General features: G+C 32.6%; 2 protein-coding genes across 2 annotated transcripts in view; one reads left to right on the forward strand and one right to left on the reverse strand.

Moving 5' to 3' along the window:
• Positions 1-2,694, reverse strand: part of LOC114336368 (arf-GAP with Rho-GAP domain, ANK repeat and PH domain-containing protein 2) — a 142,531-nt gene extending 139,837 nt beyond the window's left edge. Inside the window, exon 1 of the mRNA XM_050657421.1 lies at positions 2,209-2,694. Within this exon, the coding sequence (XP_050513378.1) occupies positions 2,209-2,292 (84 nt within the window). The 5' untranslated portion in view covers positions 2,293-2,694. The remainder of the gene's footprint in view (positions 1-2,208) is intronic.
• Positions 2,695-8,175: 5,481 nt separating this feature from the next.
• LOC126889296 (52 kDa repressor of the inhibitor of the protein kinase-like) lies at positions 8,176-19,990 on the forward strand. The gene is made up of 4 exons (XM_050657427.1): positions 8,176-8,406; positions 15,107-15,256; positions 16,641-16,733; positions 18,083-19,990. The coding sequence occupies exons 1-4, from the start codon at positions 8,303-8,305 to the stop codon at positions 18,375-18,377; spliced, it is 642 nt and encodes a 213-aa protein (XP_050513384.1). The 5' UTR covers positions 8,176-8,302; the 3' UTR covers positions 18,378-19,990.
• Positions 19,991-20,979: the final 989 nt, after the last annotated feature.

Consider the following 20,979-nt stretch of genomic DNA (forward strand, 5'->3'; position numbering starts at 1 on the left):
GGACAAAACAAAATTTAGATCTGAAGTACTCCTCAAATGAGTAGAAAGCACCCATCAGAAGATAATTTTTAATTTGTCTCTTAAATTGGTTAAAATCAAGACTTTTAATAGATATTGGTATACAGTTATAAAATTTCAATGCTAGGTATCTGGTTCCATTTCTGGTCCTCTCAAGTCGACTGAAGTCTGGTACAAGGGCATCATGATTTCTAGTCTGATAAGTATGCTGTTGTGTTTTATACAGATCTACATTTTGATGAACATACAACAGGCACTGCATAATGTACACAGAAGGTAGTGTGAGAATCCTCAGGTTTCTGAAAGACTGCCTACAATCGTCCCGATAACCCTGACCTGTGATTATGCGAATACACTTTCTCTGCTGACCAAACACCTTATCTATATGGCAAGAGTGTCCCCAGGAAAGGATTGCGTAAGTTAGTCGTGAGTGAAAGTTGCTGTGATATGATGTAAGAAGGGTTTGAAGGGAGGTAACCTTAGATAGGTTTCTAAATAAAAAGAGTTGGCTTGAGAGCTTTTGGGAAAGTTTCAGTATGTGCCGTTCCCAAGTGAGTCCCTGATCAAGATAAACACCAAGAAATTTAGCTTCCTGTGAACAATCTGTTAAAATGGGATGTGTAATGGTGTTATGTCTTAGGGTAAAGTTCACTGTTTGTGATTTTGAGTTATTGAGAGAGAGACGATTTGCCAAAAACCATTGGAACAAATTGCTCTCTGTGGTCTCAAGATCAATATCACTGATTTGGGAAGGGTGGTAACTTTGATAGCATGTAGTATCATCAGTAAATAGGACTGTGCTTACCGGGCCCTCTTGTGAAAATCCCAAGTCATTTATATAAATGAGAAATAATATTGGACCTAGAACTGACCCTTGAGGCACTCCATACATCAAAGGTTTTTTATCAGATTTAAGCTGGTTAAAAAACACATATTGAAATCTATCTGATAGATAAGACTCAATCAATTGAATAGACATAGGATGAAAATTATAGGCATGTAATTTTTTAAGAAGAATACTATGAGTGACACAATCAAAAGCTTTAGTAAGATCAAGGAACGAGGCAAGGGTATCAAGAAAGTTTTCAAATCCTTCCAAAATACTGCCTGTAAAATGATCGATAGCAAGTGTTGTTGTTTTGTTTTTTCTAAATCCAAATTGCTGCACTGCAAAAAGCCGATTAGATTCAAAATAGTCATTGATCTGCTTCTTTAGGATTCTCTCAAACACTTTGGAAAGAATTGGCAAAAGAGAAATTGGACGAAAGTTATTATGATCATCAGCCGAACCTTTACGTTTAAAGAGAGGTATGACTTTCGCAGTTTTAAACACTGAAGGAAAAATGCAGGATGAAATTGAGTAGTTTATTAGTTTAGTTAAAGGTAAGCTAATGTTGTGTTTAATTGCCTTGATTATTTTTGTGTTCATTCCATCCGGGTCCTTGCTCTGGCTATTTTTTAATTCTTCAATTGCTTTTACAACTTCCTCCAAATTTGTTGGCTCAAATCTGAAGGAGCAATGATTAGAGGCGAATGAAGGAGCATGTGGTATAAAACTAAGGTATGTATTGAATGATTGGTCAGTATGATTAAGTGTATTTATTACATTTTCAGCAATACCACAGAAGAAATCATTAAAACTATTTGCATTGAGTGATGAATTTTTTATTGGTAAATTCTTACATCTTGAGTTTATTAGGGACCACATAGCCTGTCTATTTCAGATATATGCGTAATGAATGCAACCTGTTTCAGTAGCCAGATGGCCGGGAAGGTGTTCGAGGATTCATAGGGAATAATATATTAAAGAATCAGCTGTCTTAAAATAGTTGCTCGAAAACGTTGATAGCCATTTAGACTATAGCGTCTGGCACGTATTTAGCAACAACAGAAATGTCTGGCAATTATAATTCATATTTCTAAGAATGTTTTACAAGTAATGGCAAAAAAATTTTTCGTCTTAAAATAATTTTAAATTCGATATATTTACCTGTACAGGTGCGCTGCGCAGTAATGAACGCAACCTGTCTTAGTAGCCAGATGGCCGGTAAGGTGTTCTAGGATGCATAGGGAATAATATATGAAAGAATCAGCTGTCTTAAAATAGTTGCTCGAAAACGTTGCTAGCTCTTAGACCATTATAGCCAACCTTCAGTAACAGAGAAGGCACCTTAAGAAGGTCTTACTTACCTTGATTATGCTTCTCCTTGGTGTGGGTATAGGCTTTTTCGATTCTCTTATTTTTGGAACTGGAGGAGGTAGATTGCTATCCATTTTCTGCTTTCAACATTTAACACCAGAAACACTGCATCAGTAATTAGGATGTAACAATTAATCGATAAATATGGGTTATTTAATTATCACAGACATGGTTCAAACAAAGAGCACAAACAAATGTATAAACTGCAGAAGCAGAATCCTGGCCTGTTAAAGAGTAGGAATGCACTGCATTGTTTTTCTGCCAATGAGTCATCTCTCAATTACATGAATTAAAAAACAAAATACCACTAAATTCTAATGTCATACTCTCGTTTATTTTCGGAATTTATAACACTCTTATCTTCTGTTATCTCTTTAACTGAGTATTTTCTATAAACTGGCGAAACGTATTTTTAGCTGAATTAGCATCTGACATCTACACTCAACAAGTGATCATAAGAACAGACAGAAATAAAATAAATAAATAAATAAAAATCTTTTTTTTATCTAAACTCAGGCAATTTTCTACATGATAGATATGTTTTAAAAATGTAACAATTGACTTTAAATTTTAAATCAATCACCTGGAATATATTAATTAATATTAAAATAAATTAAAATTTGTAGCATTTGAATTACATGTTTAAAGAAAATTTAAAAAAATAAACAATTTAACAAAGAAAGAAACGCAATAAAATGCCTTAAAGTCATAAAGTCATCTGACAGTCGACAATATAGCATAGAGAAATAAAAAAAAGTCTTCTCTTTTTATTTCTCTATGCAATATAGTACACAGTCAGTGTTCCCAGATGACTTTTTTGAGGATCAGGAGGTGTCGCCACGAACGATCAGGAGATTTCAGGAGACTCGCTCGCCTCAAAAATTGGTAGAATTCTGTAGTTTCAGTCTTTACGTTTATAGATTGGCAACTAGATGTCGCCACGAAAAATCAGTAGAATCAGTTGGTGGAGTATTTTTACGTTTATAGGTAGGCATGCAACTCTATAAAATCTGTAAGGGACGGCTGTGGCAACGCTATATGGCGGCTAAAGCATAAAAATAAAAAAAATAAAATAGGATAAAATTCTGAAAAATTAAAACTCCATACAAAACCGTTCTTGAATCGTTACGCGCATGCGCAATGACGAGTAATGCTGCGCAGTAACACATGTTTCGTTACTGCGCATCCTCGTAATCATTCAAGAACGGTTTTGTATCGAGTTGGAACAAAACCAGATGATTTTCAGAATTTCATCACTTCATCAGGAGGTTTAAGGACGCCATCAGTAGATCAGTAGGCGAGGGTCGCCATCAGTAGGTCTCCTGAAATTTCAGGAGGTCTGAGAACACTGTACACAGTGTTGCCACAGCTCTGGGACAAAATTTCAGTAGAACTGCTCCTAATTTGTCGGTAAAATCGTCAAATTTCGGTAGATTTTATTTTTTGTTTCTCTCCAAAAACAGTGATATTTTATGTTTCACAGGTAAAACAATGGATATTTAAAAAAAAAGAGTGTCTGTACTTTGTACGCATGTAAGAAGTTATACTATTTCTATTATTATGATTTCAACGAAATAAATATATTTTAAACAATTTTAATTGTATTTTTATTTAAATATTAAACTAATTTTAATACTTAAAATAATACAAAAATTAAAAATAACGTTAAGACATAATTTTTTATGAACTAGCTGTGTAGCCTCCCGCAATTGCTTTTTAAATGATGAATAGTAGAGAATCTAAAACACGTCAGATTTTCTACAGAAATGTTTAATTTTCTTTTTATCATATTTTAATACTAATCATCCTATTCCCAATGAAGACAAATCCAAAGATACAAAAACTATAATAAATATATTTACGGAACTTGATAGATTTAGCAACTAACTTCATACTGTCGGTATGCGCGTACTTCATACTATAGCTTTTATAAAAATTCATTTTCAACATTTTTTCCAATCACGCCCAAAGAAGTACTATAACATCAAAAGTTAATCGCTTTTTTCAAAAATAAACTTTATTCAACCGTTCTGCCTTACTCTCACAAAGAAAGTACAGATTCCGAAAATAAGTCTCAAAATAAATAACGGCGGATAAACTTACGTGCATAGAAATCGACCTACTTAAAAATTTGGTCATTTTTGATGTCTCATAATTCCTAAACGTGTTGGCCGATTTAAGAGATTTTTTGAACATGTTTTATTGGCTCCGTGCGTCTCCCCTCTACGTACAGTCACGTTATACGCTGTCAGATTTTGTAAGGACGTTTTAACATTGAGTCTTATATGGGATTATTTTGTTAAACTTGAATATTTTATTTTGTAGTGATAATAACCGAATACAATTGTTAGAATTCATTAGTTATTAATTTATACTGTAATTTATAGTGTAACAAAATATTTTCTTTTTCGTTAATAAATATTTATTGACATAAACTGCGATAGTGAGGTTATGCATACAAAATCAAACTGATAATCAATATTGGAAAGTGAAGAATTTATAGTGCGTTTTTATTTTCTGTTTATATTAATACATAATATCACTAGCGTGACACGACATTTTTTTAAATGTCTCATTTAAACATACACAAAGCGTCCTTATAAAATTTCAAAAAACCGCCACCATGAGCAGGTCGGTCGATTTTGCTTTGACACTTTGTTAACGCTCGGAGCGAATAGCCTGATTCTTTAAAAATACCTCTGGAATAATATTGTTGCTAAAAACGTAAATTTTCATTGTATACCGGGTGTACCAATCAAACTGTGTTTTTTTCTCAAAGTTCGCATCACCCTGTGGAATATTCTAGCATTTATAAAATACTGAAATTATAACCCAACGTTTTCTTAACATATTCTGTTTTTTGCAATGATTAATTCGTTTATGTTGAATAATAAAAAAAGTTAGGTACTTTATCAACTAGACATGTTCTTCATCAATACACGGTGTTTTTAAATAAGTGCGACAAACTTTAAGGGGTAATTCTGCATGAAAAAATAATGACAGTTGGCTTTATAAACGTATGTCCGCAAATGTTTCGTTTCCGAGATACGGGATGTTGAATTTTTTCTTACAAACTGACGATTTATTTATTGCTTTAAAACCAGTTGAGATATGCAAATGAAATTTGGTAGGTTTTACGAGATAGTTATTTCGGATTTTTTGATATAAAATCAAGAATTTTACATTCACCATTAGCGTGCATACGGGTAATATGCATGTATGATCGATCATATACGTATGCGCGCTAATAGTGAAAATTAAATTCTTAATTGTATGTCAAAAATGTGCAATAACTACGTCTTAAAACCCACCAAATTTCATTGACATATCTCAACCGGTTTTAAAGCAATAAAATAAATCGTCAGTTTGTAAGAAAAAATTCAACATCTCGTATCTCGGAAACGAAACATTTGCGGACATACGTTTATAGAGCCAACTGTCATTATTTTTTCATGCAGAATTATCCCTTAAAGTTTGTCGCACTTATTTAGAGACACCATGTATTGATGAAGAACATGTGTAGTTGTTAAAGTACCTAACTTTTTTATTATCCAACATAAACGAATGAATCAAAAAACAGAATTTTAATAAAACCTCAGGCTATGGTTGGGTTTTAATTTCACTATTGTATAAATGCTAGAATATTCCACAGAGTGATGAGAACTTTGAGAAAAAAACACAGTTTGATTGGTACACCCGGTATACAATGAAAATTTACCTGTTTAGCAACAATATTATTACAGTCGTATTGTTAAAGAATCATGGTATAACATGTTCAAAAAATCACTTAAATCGGCCAACAGGTTTAGGAAATATGAGACATAAAAATGACCAAATTTTTAAGTGGGCCGATTTCTATGCACGTAAGTTTAGGTACCTACCTAACAGAAAAAACCTAACTAATCTACTAATCCAGTAGTTCCCAACCTTTTATGTCTGGCGACCCACCTTCTGATGTTTTTTTTTTATATTCACGACCCATCTCTCGCCCATGAAAATAAAGAACACGGCCACTGTACGCTACTCAGCTACTGTAAGAGATCCGGGCGCGCGACCCATCTGAAATCTGCCGGCTACCCACTACTGGGTCACGACCCACCGGTTGGGAAAGGCTGTACTAATCAAATGTACTTGCCACTGTTACATATCATACTTAAAAATCCACAAGGAAGAACTTCCTGTAGTTGGCTGTATACCATTAATTACAAGTGAAATTTAATAAAAAATGTTCCTCTTGGTAAAAGGTATATATTAGTTTAAAATAAGCCCTAAAGGGTTACAAACATATAAACAAAACGTTTTCGCTCTGTTACAAGAGCATCATCAGTGTTACAAGAACATGGTGAGCCAACCAAAAAATACAAAGGTCAAAGCCTTTCAAAAAACAGACAAAAGTCTTATATAAATGAACACATCGAAAAATCCAAAGGATGGGTAAAATTCCTAAGGATACGGCCCTATCCATCCTTTGGATTTTTCGATGTGTTCATTTATATAAGACTTTTGTCTGTTTTTTTAAAGGCTTTGACCTTTGTATTTTTTGGTTGGCTCACCATGTTCTTCTAACACTGATGATGCTCTTGTTACAGAGCGAAAACGTTTTGTTTATATGTTTGTAGCCCTGTAGGGCTTATTTTAAACTAATATACCTTTTACCAAGAGGAAAATTTTTTATTAAATTTCACATATCATACTTAATTCCCATCAATCCTTTTCAAAACCATAAAATAATGCACTGTCGTTCATTCGGTTTAAGCGTTCGTTTTCTATTACAAAATCAACTGAGAGGTAAAGGCCGCGTCCCACCATCAAATAATTTGATCAAACTGGTTTGAGCAAACTGAAAGTGACAGTTAGTGACGTCACATCCTGAGTGTTCATTGTGGATAATAATGAAAAATTTTAATTTTAATTAAAGTACAAACAAGTTAGACAAAAAAAAATTGATCAAACTAGACTGATAGTGAGAGCACAGATTTTTAGAATTTCAAAAAAACTGCAATTGTGACATCACTTTGACGTACTTCCGGAGTTTGCTCAAACTGTTTGATCAAATTATTTGATGGTGAGACGCGGCCTTTACAGTCTTCATGCAGGTAGGTAGAGACAAACTCAGCTGTTTAGCAACCCATTTGATAGGGGAGCCATGCTATGCCTAAGGGTACAATCTTTATAACTTTTATCCATCCTTTGGAATTTTAAGCAACTATCCCAGGCAACCAAGTGACGTCAAGAACGTTAAGTAAACGTCAGTTTTTTGTTGAATATACACTTTTAGCCTATGGGCTAAATTTAAAACGGTTAAATGAAAAATTGTAATACAAACAATGTCCATTCGAATAATTATTGTGTATCTTTAAAACCATAAAATGAAAAATAATCTAAAAAACGACATAAAACCGCCTACGTTTTTGGTATCACGTATTTGAAACGTAATAAAAATGACGTCAATTATGGTGGGACAAATTCACGTGATTTTCGACGTCGAAAAAACGTGATAAACTGACGTGGTTTGGTGATAATTATGACGTTTTTTCAACGTTTTGTAAACGTTATTTGGTTGCCTGGGATGCTAATATAACAAAAGGGTATTTCTTTGGTGGCTCAGCTTGTGATCAACCAGTTCTAAACACTGATGACGATATTTTTAAATATTGAAAACGTTCTGTGATGTAGCTCTTAAAGGGATTTTAATAAATTTTATAAAGCCAGCTACAGGAAAATTCTCTCCTTGTGGATTTAATAAATTGGTATTCCATAAGTCAATAAATTATCACTGAAATTTTTATTTCTGTAGGTTTTTATTGGTCCAAATCTCTATGAATGAAATAATCTTCATCAGTTTCTGTAATATATAATTTGTATTTTTTCTGTATTTTTGTGTCATAACCACTTATCTCCAACTCTCACAGAAAACTGGCAACACAGCTGGCTGCTAGCGCCATCGCCGGCTGGAATTGATAACTACGTTTTGTCAACATAAAATTTGATGTAAACATTCAGATTTAAAATTTAATTTTATTAATTTGTGGATAACGAGCTAATTTTACCAAGTGTGTTTGTACCTTTGTACTCGTACAAAAAATGTCTTGTAAAATGGGTTCGGTGTGCGCTATGTACGGCTGTAACAATTATAAACAGCAAAAGGAACACAAATCCTTTTTTAGAATGCCAAAAGATAAAAATGTGTAAGTAGAAATATTTATTGCGAATTTTGTTGATTTTTAAAAGTATTTAGCGGTATGTATTTTAATACATACATTCATAATCGAAAACCTCTTATACCCGTAGGTGTCTAGGTGTATAAGCACTTTTAAAATTTTTCTACAAATTTAGGCCACTCTTTTCTGTCTCTAGCTAGTTCTTTCGCCTCATTCCATGCCTTCCCTTTTTTATTCCAGAATCTATGCTATTGTTTCATGTTTTTCTTGGTCACCCTCTACGGTTTTTTCTTATTTTTCTCGCTTCCCATATCTTCTTCACCTGTCTAGTTTCGTTCTTCATTCTGATCATGTGTCCCCACCATTTCAGATACTTTTCTTCTGCTTTAACCTTTAGTGATTTCTTTCCTAGTTCTTGTTTAATGTCTTCGTTTCTTCTTCTGTCTGTTGTTCTAACACCCAACTCATCTATTTCATTTCAGGTGCTTGCAGTCGCTTTTGTTTGTTTTTTGTCTGCCCGTAGGTTAATACAGGTTGGTATACATTGGTATACGATTATTTTTGTTTTTGTTATTATTTATTTTCTGTTCAAGAAGTTTTTGTATAGTGCATGAGGGAGCGTTTAAGTATTACGTAACGCGATTTTTTAAGATGTCTGACCCCCCTCCTCCCTACATAACGCACTCTAATGGGCGTTTAACTATTGCGTAACGCAATTTTTGAAGATTTTTGAACCCCCCATCTGCGTTACGTAATAATTGAGCGGCCCCTGATATATTCTAGTTGCTGAGTTTATTCTGGCACCAATCTTGTCTTCTTGTGCCCCTTTAATATTCAAACTTATCCCTAAATACTTGAATACGAATACTTCTATCTGTTCAATTCTATTTCCATCAATGTTAATGTTTATAGGTCTGGATCCCGCGTATGAAAAAAAAGTTGATTAGCAGCAAGCTGAAAATTTGTTAATATCTTAAGGGTGCCTAGTCGGACAAACTTTGATATATGGGAACACTGGAATAGGGGAAGTTTTAATTGTGGAACAGGTTAGGTCAGACCACGAAAACGGCACATGTATTTTGTCCGACAGAACAGACTTAAACGCTCCGAACAGAGATTAAACTCTCATGCAAAAATCAGACTGCTATTTATCACCAAATGGGCGTTTTAATGAGTGGAACATGTAGAATATGTCAAATGACAGAAATTATGACAGGTGATAAATAGCAGTGTGATTTTTGCATGAGAGTTTAATCTCTCTTCGGAGAGTTTAAGTCTGTTCTGTCAGACAAAATAAATGTGCCGATTTCGTGGTCTGACCGTTCCAAATTTTTAACCTGTTCCACAATTAAAACTGCCCCTGTTCCAGTGTTCCCATATATCAAAGTTTATCTGAATAGACACCCTTAAGCTATTAACAAATTTTCAGCTTGCTATTAATCAACTTTTTTTTCATACGTGGGATCCAGACCTATTATTTTTGTATTGTTTTTTGTTACTACCATCACTTTAGTTTTCTCAAAGTTTTCTCTTAAGTTGAATGATATTAATTCTTCTGTCCACATTGTCATGTTCTCTTGAAGGTCTTTTTCTGTTTTTGCTTTAAGCACTATATTGTCTGCAAATAGGCATGCTTCTACTTTGACTATTTGCATGTTTCTGTATCCTGCAATATATTTTTTTTGTTTTTGGCCAGCTAGCCTATTTATTACTTTGTCCATCATGCTTATAAACAATAATGGGTTCAATACACCACCCTGTCTGACTCCATCGTTATTTTTAAAGATTTTTGAAGTTCTTTTGCATGTTCTTACTTGGTTATTAGTATTTTCATACAGACTACATAACACCTTCACCAGTGCTTCATCTACATTCTTGTTCTCTAAGCTCTGTCAGATTTCTGTCCTGTCCACCACATCAAACGCTTTTTTCATATCTAAGAATGCTAAATATATCTCTTCATTTTTGACTATAGCTTTTTCAATAATTTGTTGCACAGTAAAATTGTGATCTTGTACACTGTCATCATCATCATCATGCAACCTCTTCTGTCCACTGCTGGACATAGGTCTCTCCCATTTTTCGCCACTCTTCACGGTTCTGTGCTTCTTGTTACAAGCTTCTACAAACAAGCAACAAGAAGCTTGTACACTGTGCACTGGTCTAAATCCACTTTTTGCATCTGCTAGTCTTGGTTCTATTATCTTATGTAATTTACTTTCTATTATTATTTCGTATATGTACTTTTAGTCCTGCACATAAGAGAGATATTCCTTAAAATATAAAGGAAAAGATTCCTCTCATTGGCTGTATACCATAATAAAAAACTTACTAAGAAAGTAAAACTTCACTTGTAGGTAGATGGTATACAGGGTGAGTCATGAGGAACTGTACATACTCTTACCTCGTATAGAGGCTCCTATGGGGAATAACAAATGACCATTAAAAAGTGTCTGCTCCCATTGTTTAATATTATACAGGGCGAGTTTCGCATTTTGACAGAAATTTGTATTCGTCATAATTTTTGAACAGACAGATCGATGTGTCTCTTATTTTGGTCAATCGTTACACTATTACGACCTAATCAACTGATTTATTCAAACTAGACAAAAATCAGGTCCGGCTTTAAAAAAATTAGTTCGTTTGAGTCTTAGAAAAAATTTCACCCTGTATACGCTTTTTGAAAACTATAATATGAATTTTACAAATTAGACAAATAAGCAATTAAAATGACATATTTATTTTTTTCCCCACACGATTACTTAATTTTTTATAAAAAAATCAAATTTGACTATGAATTAAAAGTTTGGGAAAGTGAACCATAGATTAAAAAAAATAACTTTTATTACAAAAATTAATTTTTTTTTGAACAAATATTTAATTTATGTTACCACCCAAACAATTGATTTATACTAACTAGAAAAAAATCAGGCCCGGATTTAAAAAATTAGTTCGTTTTAGTCTTAGAAAAAATTTCACCCTGTATACGCTTTTTGAAAACTCTAATATGAATTTTACAAAAAAGACAAATAGGCAATTAAAATGGCTTATTCATTTTTTCCCCACACGATTACTTAATTTTTTATAAAAAAATCAAATTTGACTATGCATAATTAAAAGTTTGGTAAAGTGAACCATAGATTTAAAAAAATTAACTTTTATTACAAAAATTATTTTTTTTAACACATATTTAATTTATGTTACCACCCAATCAACTGATTTATTCAAACTAGAAAAAAACCAGGCCCGGATTTAAAAAATTAATTCGTTTTGGTCTTAGAAAAAATTTCACCCTGTATACGCTTTCTGAAATGTCTAATATGAATTTTACAAATTAGACAAATAGGCAATTAAAATGGCATATTTATTTTTTCCCCACACGATTACTTAATTTTTTATTAAAAAATCAAATTTGTCAAAATCGGAATTTTAACCTAAAAATGAAAAAAAAAAAAAATGAAATCACGGTTTAACTCGCTACAACTCTGTTCCAGTTTAATAATTTTTTTTTCTGAAATTTTTACAGCTCATATCTCTTACCATTGTGAAGACTATGAAAATTGTTGTAGACTTTCAGTCTTCTCATAAAAGTTATGAATTTTTAAAAATAAAAGGTGCAGATTCGTTAATTGCAAAGTTAAATCGCAAAAATTAAGTGAAAACATTTAAAATTTATCTATTTGATCACGTCTATGTTAAACTATAGAGTCCAAAGAGAAGTGTTATGGGTTTTAGATCTAGACGTGGTATAGTAAAAAAATGGTGAAGCCTTTAATTTTAAGAAAAACGTTGTTTAATTTTTTTTATTTTTATGGTAAAATTCCGATTTTGAAAAATTTGATTTTTTAATAAAACAATAAGTAATCGTGTGGGGAAAAAAATAAATACGCCATTTTAGTTGCCTATTTGTCTAATTTGTAAAATTCATATTAGAGTTTTCAAAAAGCGTATACAGGGTGAAATTTTTTTCCAAGACCAAAACGAACTAATTTTTTAAATCCGGGCCTGATTTTTTTTAGTTTGTATAAATCAGTTGATTGGGTGGTAACATAAATTAAATGTTTGTTAAAAAAAAATTAATTTTTGTAATAAAAGTTAATTTTTTTTAAATCTGGTTTCTAGTAAATATGGTTCACTTTACCAAACTTTTAATTATTCATAGTCAAATTTGATTTTTTTATAAAAAAATTAAGTAATCGTGTGGGGAAAAAATAAATACGCCATTTTAATTGCCTATTTGTCTAATTTGTAAAATTCATATTAGAGTTTTCAAAAAGTGTATACAGGGTAAAATTTTTTCTAAGACCAAAACGAACTAATTTTTTAAATCCGGGCCTGATTTTTTTTAGTTTGTATAAATCAGTTGATTGGGTGGCAACATAAATTAAATGTTTGTTAAAAAAAATTAATTTTTGTAATAAAAGTTATTTTTTTTAAATCTATGGTTCACTTTACCAAACTTTTAATTCATAGTCAAATTTGATTTTTTTATAAAAAATTAAGTAATCGTGTGGGGGAAAAAATAAATATGTCATTTTAATTGCTTATTTGTCTAATTTGTAAAATTCATATTATAGTTTTCAAAAAGCGTATACAGGGTGAAATTTTTTCTAAGACCCAAACGAACTAATTTTTTTGAAGCCGGACCTGATTTTTTTCTAGTTTGAATAAATCAGTTGATTAGGTGGTAATAGTGTAACGATTGACCAAAATAAGAGACACATCGATCTGACCGTTCAAAAATTATGACGAATACAAATTTCTGTCAAAATGCGAAACTCGCCCTGTATATTATTAAACATTGGGAGCAGACACTTTTTAATGGTCATTTGTTATTCCCCATAGGAGCCTCTATACGAGGTAGGAGTATGTACAGTTCCTCATGACTCACCCTGTATAAATTTATTAAAATTTTTATCTAAAAAGATCCAAATTGGATTGAAGTGGGTACATCTATAGTACAAAAAACACAAACGTTTTCGAACCAATCAGTCCATCATCAGATTGTAACTTTAGATTCAAAGTAGTTGGAACTAGCTACATAGTTAGCTGTCAGTTTGAAGCCAAGATGAAGACTACACTATAGTCTCATTACATTTTTATATTCTTTTAACATCGACTTATTGTCGACATTGTTGTAGCCGAAATGGCCTAATTCTTGTAATGCTAAGGTCTTTTGACCTAACTATGTAGCTTTGGATTTAAAGTTTCAACCTGATGATGGACTGATTGGTCCGAAAACGTTTGTGTTTTTTGTACTATAGATGTACCCACTTCAATCCAATTTGGATCTTTTTAGATAAAAATTTTAATAAATTTATATACCATCTACCTACAAGTGAAGTAGTTTTACTTCCTTAGTTTTGTTTTGTTTTGTTTTTTTATTTCCACAGGACAAGCCCAATACAGTTACAATTTTTTACAAATTTTGGAATAATTTAGTATACTAAATATAAGTCATATACAGGGTGTCCCGAAAAGAATGGTCATAAATTATACCACAGATTCTGTGGTCAAAAATAGGTTGATTGAACCTCACTTACCTTAGTACAAATGTGTTCATAAAAAAAGTTACAGCCCTTTGAAGTTACAAAATAAAAATCGATTTTTTCCAATATATCGAAAATAATTGGAGATTTTTTATTGAAAATGGACACGTATCATTCTTATCACAGGAGCATCTTAAAACAAAATTTTAGTGAAATTTGTCCACTCCATAAAAATTTTATGGGGGTTTTGTTCCCTTAAACCCCCCCAAACTTTTGTGTACGTTCTAATTAAATTATTATTGTGGCACCACTAGTTAAATACACTGTTTTTAAAACTTTTTTGCTTCTTGGTACTTTTTCGATAAGCCAGTGTTTATTGAGATATTTTGAATATTTGTCGAATCCACCACATATTTGTATATGGTTAAGTACGATTATAGAGACCTGTTAATAATCTGAAAATTTATTTGTAATATACATTTTCAGGTATATTTTAAAAAAGAAGCCACATCTCGATAAAAAGTGACTTATCAAAAAAATGCTAAGAGGCAAAAAAGTTTTAAAAACACTGTGTTTAACTAATAGTACCACAATAATAGTTTAATTGGAACGTACACAAACATTTGGGGGGTTTAAAGGAACAAAACCCCAATACAATTTTTATGTAAATATATTAAAAAATTAGCCGCATCTCGATAAAAACTGGCTTATCGAAAAAATACTGAGAGGCAAAAAAGTTTTAAAAACGTTGTGTTTAACTGTGATGGTACTACAATAATGAATTACTTGGAACGTTCACAAAAGTTTGGGGGGGTTTAAGGGAACAAAACCCCTTTTATGGGGTGGACAAATTTAATTATAATTTTGTTTTAAGATGTTCCTGTCATAAGAATAATACGTGTCAATTTTCAATAAAAAATCTCTAATAGTTTTCGATATATTGGAAAAAATCGATTTTTATTTTGTAACTTCAAAGGGCTGTAACTTTTTTTATGAACACATTTGTACTAAGGTAAGTTAGGTTCAATCAAACTATTTTTGGCCCCAGAATTTGTGGTATAATTTATGACCAATCTTTTCGGGACACCCTGTATATAACACATAAAATATAATAGTTAAAATAGTTAACATAAATAAATTACATAAAGAACATAAAGAAGTAAGAGATATTCCTCTATAATTTTTGCAAACCCTAGTATCTCCTCTCCTATGTATTTTAAATATGACTTTAATTTCAGTTTAAAACAGTGGGTTGCAGCTTGCCAGCGACAAGACCTAGACTTGCTATTCAATGAAAAAGAACCGGAACATTTACATAAAAGCTATAGGGTGTGTTCAGACCACTTTGAAATAGAGTGTTTTAGAAACAAAAACCTATTCAGCCAAGGGTATGTTCTTTACTTTATTTATATTAAATATTTACTTTATTTATATTATTGATAAATTGTCTTCTTCTTTCTTCTTGTATGTGGGCTTTAAAGCATGATTCTTCTTCAATATTAGCCTCCTAAATTGTTTAAATTATTGCACCATCCTTTTCTTCGTCTGCCAATACTTCTTCGTCCATTTGGTGACTTATCTCGTGCTATTCGTACTATCCTATCCTCTACCATTCTACTATAATGTGTTCGTTCCACTCCTGTTTCCATTTTGTCACCCATCCATTTATGTTCTCTTCTTATGTTTTCATTTCTCTTCCTATCCAACAGACTTTTCCCTGATATTCGTCAAAGTATTTTCATCTCTGTTGTTTCTAGTAGTCGTCTCGTTTTAGATGTGTCAGGTCTTGTCTCTGACGTGTAGGTAGGTATGTCAATATAGGTCTAATTGCTGCTTTATAGATTCTTGCTTTTGTGTCTTGTCTTAGGTGTTTGTTCTTCCAGATTGTGTCATTAAGAGATCCCGCCGCTTTACTTGCTTTTAAGCTTTGTTGTTGTACTTCTTTTTCAACATCTCTGTAACTAGTAATTTCTATTCCCAAATATTTAAACCTTGCTTCCTGCTTTATTATTTTCCCATCAATTTCGATTTTACATTATAGTGGGTATTTAGTTGTTGTCATACATTTGTTTTTTTCTGCCGATATTATCATATTGTATTTCTTGGCTGTTGTATTGAAGATGTGTGTTAATCTTTGGAGATCGTCTTCTGTCTCGGCGATTAATGCGGCGTCATCTGTATAACATAATATTTGGATTTCTTTGTTCCCCATTCTGCAACCATGACCTTTACGTACTGCTTCTATTATTTCGTCCATTATTATATTAAAGAGCAGTGGGCTTAACGAGTCCCCTTGTCGGACGCTGCTTTATACTGGTATAAACTGTGTTAGTTTTCCATTTATATTTGCCTGTATTCGATTATTAAAGTAAATATTTTCGATGGTTTGTATAATATTGATTGGTATGTTTCTTCTATATTTTATACAGTAGGTGTAAGACGTCTTCAACTTTGTTGCGATCAAAAGCCTTTGTCAGGTCTATAAAACATAGATATGCTGGTTTATTGTACTCGATGGCCTTTTCTGTGATTTGTCTTAGTACAAATACGGCATTTACGCAGGATATTCCGGATCTGAATCCTCGTTGTTCATCTAATAAAGTTAGTTTATTGATTTTGTTGGTTAGGACTTTTGTGGTTAGCTTAAGTGCGGTGTTCAGTAGATTTATGCCTCTATAATTGTTGTGGTCTTCTTTATCTCCTTTCTTGAACATTGGTATCATTATTAACAAATTGTAAATTATGTTAGTCTTTTATTTTTCCATTTTGCAGCTTGTTTCGTGGATCGGTACCAACTCTTAATATACATGGAATTCAAAATGCTCCAAAAAGAAAGATTCAAGACATAGTAGTAACTCACGAAAGGTAGCTATTAGCATGTAATTTATTCTGTTATAAGATAGGTTGTCTTTTCAGATTTGCATATAGCCATAAAAACAAAAAATATATAGACTTAAATTACTTTATCGCTTTTGAAATTATGTCCCACCAAGATCGATACACTTTTGCATACGTTTAAACCAATTCCAGTCTTCAGTTGACACCTGCTAAGTCGCTGTTTTAAAGGCATCGATGGCTTCTTCTGGTGACTAGAATCGCTGCTCATGCATTGAATTCTTGATCTTTAGGAACGTGAAGAAGTAGTTGGGACTTAGGTCGGGACTACACGATGGATGGTTTAACAACTCAATGTTTTGAAGCTCCAAAAACTGTATTGTCATTTGGGCAGTGTGAGCACTTGTATTGTCATGATGTAGGACGATTCGCGGTTGTGTGTTGCTTTGTCGGAGTTTCGCGATAACGTCTGGTAAACAAACGGTTATTATATACCAATCAGAGCAACCGTTCTTCGGTCTTCTAAAGCAATTGTTGCCACATGACCAGATTTTGACACAAAAGTTGCGACCATTTGCTTTGACACGCTTCGAGAACGGATCACTTTTGTTGGTTTTCCTCGTCGTGAAACACCCACACAGCGGATTGGCATTTATTTTCCTGTTGGTAGGAGTAAATCCAAGATTCATCGCCACTAATAATATTATAAACGTTTTTTGAGCTTCCTTTGTTGAACCGTTCCAATGTTTTTCTCCACCAATTGACACGAACCGCTTTTTGCTCTTCTGTAAGCTAATGAGGGATCCAACAGCAAACCAACTTCTAACACCCAGTTCTTCATGTAGTATCTTTTGAATCCAGGTCTTTGAAATGCCCAAAGAGGCCTCTATCTCCCGGTATGTTACACGGCGGTCATCCTTAATTAACTGACGAACCGCATCAACGTTTTGCTGTATGACTGATGGTTTGGGTGGACCTGGCCTGGATTCGTCGCTGAGACTGGAGGGACCACGTTGAAATTCGAATTACCAGCGGAAAATAGTTGACTGGTGTGATGCCTTATTCCCAAACAAAAAAACCATTTCAGCGTGACATTGCTCTTGGGATAATCCTCTCCAAGAATTGTAAAAGATTATTGCTCGAAAATATTCTCGGCTAAGATCCATTTTTTAAACTTGCTAATTTCAAAAATTCACTGTCTCTACACGACATCTTGTATCGTAATGAAACCAAATGAAACTCTCGATCTATGTCAACAAACGATTGAGGTTACTTATGTGTCGGAAGGTTTTATTGGTGGCGCCCCCTAAGCGTCTATATGCAAAACTTAAAAGACAGGCCATGTATGTATTTTATGCTAAAATTATAATAATTTTTAGTCACAAGAAAATTCAATTAGCAGAAATGCCCACGGATGAAACAGACGCCTTGACTTGTGCTGCAACAACAACAACTAATGATGCAACAACAACTAATGATGCAACAACAATGACTAATGATGCATCAAATAATGATCTAATTGAAAATTTACAAAAAGAAAATGCAAACTTAAAAGTATCTATTGCCATGGTCAAAAGAAAATTAAAGAACAAAACCAGTTTATTATCTAAATACAAGAGGCGAAACGAAATTTTAAAGCGAAAACTTCAACAATTTAAAAAACAAACAAATTAAAAAAAAAATTTAGTCGGTGAAAAATTAGAAATGAATAAAGTTGGTAACCACTTCATGGTAATTCATTAATGTCATATTCAAATTCATAGTCAATTAAGGTTTTCACTTCTTGTTCTTCTTCTTCTTTTTGTATAGACATGACTCTGTCTGTTTTTTCAATGTGCCTCTAGTAAGTTGTCGTTCCATCATTTTCGTAGCCGGTTTGTTGTATTCTAACGATTTCTCTTGAACTTACCTCATCTTTCCGACCTAAAACCTTGTTGTTCTTCTGAAAATAACTATCATATTGATAAATTAGATGAGTTAAAAGAATTTCTAAGTAATACATATCAGAGTATTGAATAGAAGAAGAGTTAATCCAACATGTATCAATGGATGGATATCAAATATTAATTCTCTGAAGTTGCTTTGGAATGATTTAACGAGCAATTATGGGTTTAAATTTCTTTTTACAAGTTTTTTTTAACCCAAGACTGTATAGAAAATTTAATTTCTATTATTAGGGGTAAGGGTTTTAATAGTAATACCTACACCTGATAGTGTGAAATTTATAGGTGTAACTTGCGATCTGTCATGGCAAATCAATTATTGGAACCATCTGCCTACAGCAATTGCTACTTGATGCTTGTTCCTTTTTAACCCAAAAAGATGAAATACTCAAAAACCCAATTAAAGTATTGCTAAATAATCCTATCGAGCATAGCACTAAAAACAACATAAGTGATGACAAAAAAATGCGATATGACTAAAAGTGTGACCAACTAGCCCGAAAAATCCGGGACATGGCCTGAATTACGAAGTTGTGTCCCGGCGTCCCGGACACGGCTTCCGGGCCATCCGAATTGTCAACGTTTTGGTAATGAACGTTTGGGTTTGAAATTTTGAATACGTTATTTTTCTAAGCATTCATATCAAATTGAATTGGTGGGACGAAAAAAAGTCGACAATTTCTAGAGTGTAATACTAATACCACATCCAAAACGCATGCATTTTATATCTTGCTTGGTATTACGAATTGTTAGTTCTACCAAAACTAAAACGGTGGACTTTTTTTCGTTTCTGTATTTTAATTATCGTCTTCCGAAAAACAAAATGGCCCGATTTTCATTGAAATGTCCCGGATTTCAGGTATTTTTTCAGCCTTGTCCCGGATTCGACTGAATTGGAGAGTTGGTCACACTAGATATGACCGAAAAAAAAAATTCTGAGACTTATGTGTTAGGATGCGTTTGCAGTCAATTGCTTCACGAAGAATGTAGAAATGCATTATGTAACTCTTTTAATAATTATTCTTTAGATAATACCTTAATAGAGTTAAACAAAATATGATAAATCATCTAATTTTATATTTCCAAACGATGAAGCAATTAGATAAAATTAATGATATATTTAAAAGGTATTTTCATAATTATTTACAAAAGATTGAAAATGTTAAGTATAAATTAAAATGTGATATACAAGAAACTCTTCAAAATGTATGTATAAATTGTCACAAGACTTTTATGCATAAATATTTTAATGTTTTAATAAAAGCGTATGTAAATAAAACTAACGATATCTAGTAATAAGGAAAAATTATGTAAATTAAAATGTAACAATATCAAATTAAAGAAAATAACTCACAATTAAATTTGTATTTTGATTTAATATTTAAACTATGTATATAAAAACTAATTACATTTAAAAATTACGTTCTTTTAAATTCATAGTTTGTGGTTATCAACTCATACCGCTAGATGGCGCTATTTTGTTTACTGCCACAAAATTAACGGTTTTTCTCACTTTCCAGTTTTCACATCCATAGGGTGCGTCCATAGTGCACGCTGGTTTCCGAAGTCAGCGCCGAGTCCGTGTGCAAATAATCCTTCGTGTTTAAACGGGCCTGTCGAAAGTGCCCTTGCGCGCTGTTATTAGGATTATTCGCACACGGACTCGGCTTTCTGACCCGGAAACCAGCGTGCACTATGGACGCGCCCTTAGAGTAAAAAGACATGACATTTGACTGGAATATTCGGATCTTTGTCCTTTGTAGTATATAGGGCTTTTCATTCACAGTCATTTGTTTCGAGCTTCTGTCATCGTCGTATAATGTCGTATAATAATATAATGTATAATAATATAATATAATGTCGTATAATCCGTGTATAATAATATACACAGATTATAAGATTATACAACATCTGACAGGAGCTCGAAACAAATGACAATCGATGAAAAGCAATATTCGCCAGACTTCCAAACAGTATTCGTATCCTCATACGAATATCGTTTTCTGTACTTAGGTGATATAAATGCACTACAAAAACGTTTGAACTTATTAAACGATTTTCTAGAATTATTTTTTTTACCAACGAGCCTCTAAAATACGGAGGAGAAAGTATAACCCTAGAGATGACAAAACTTATACAAAATAATATTGCACTGCAAGATACCAGACGCTTGGAGAAACAGCATAATGATACCAATGTTTAATAAAGGAGAAAAAGAAGACCCCAACAATTATAGAGGTATAAAGCTACTGAACACAGCACTTAAGCTAACCACAAAAGTCCTAACCAACAAAATCAATAAACTAACAACTTTATCAGATGAACAACAAGGA

This window comes from Diabrotica virgifera, chromosome 8 (genome assembly GCF_917563875.1).
Source record: "Diabrotica virgifera virgifera chromosome 8, PGI_DIABVI_V3a".
NCBI lineage: Eukaryota > Metazoa > Arthropoda > Insecta > Coleoptera > Chrysomelidae > Diabrotica > Diabrotica virgifera.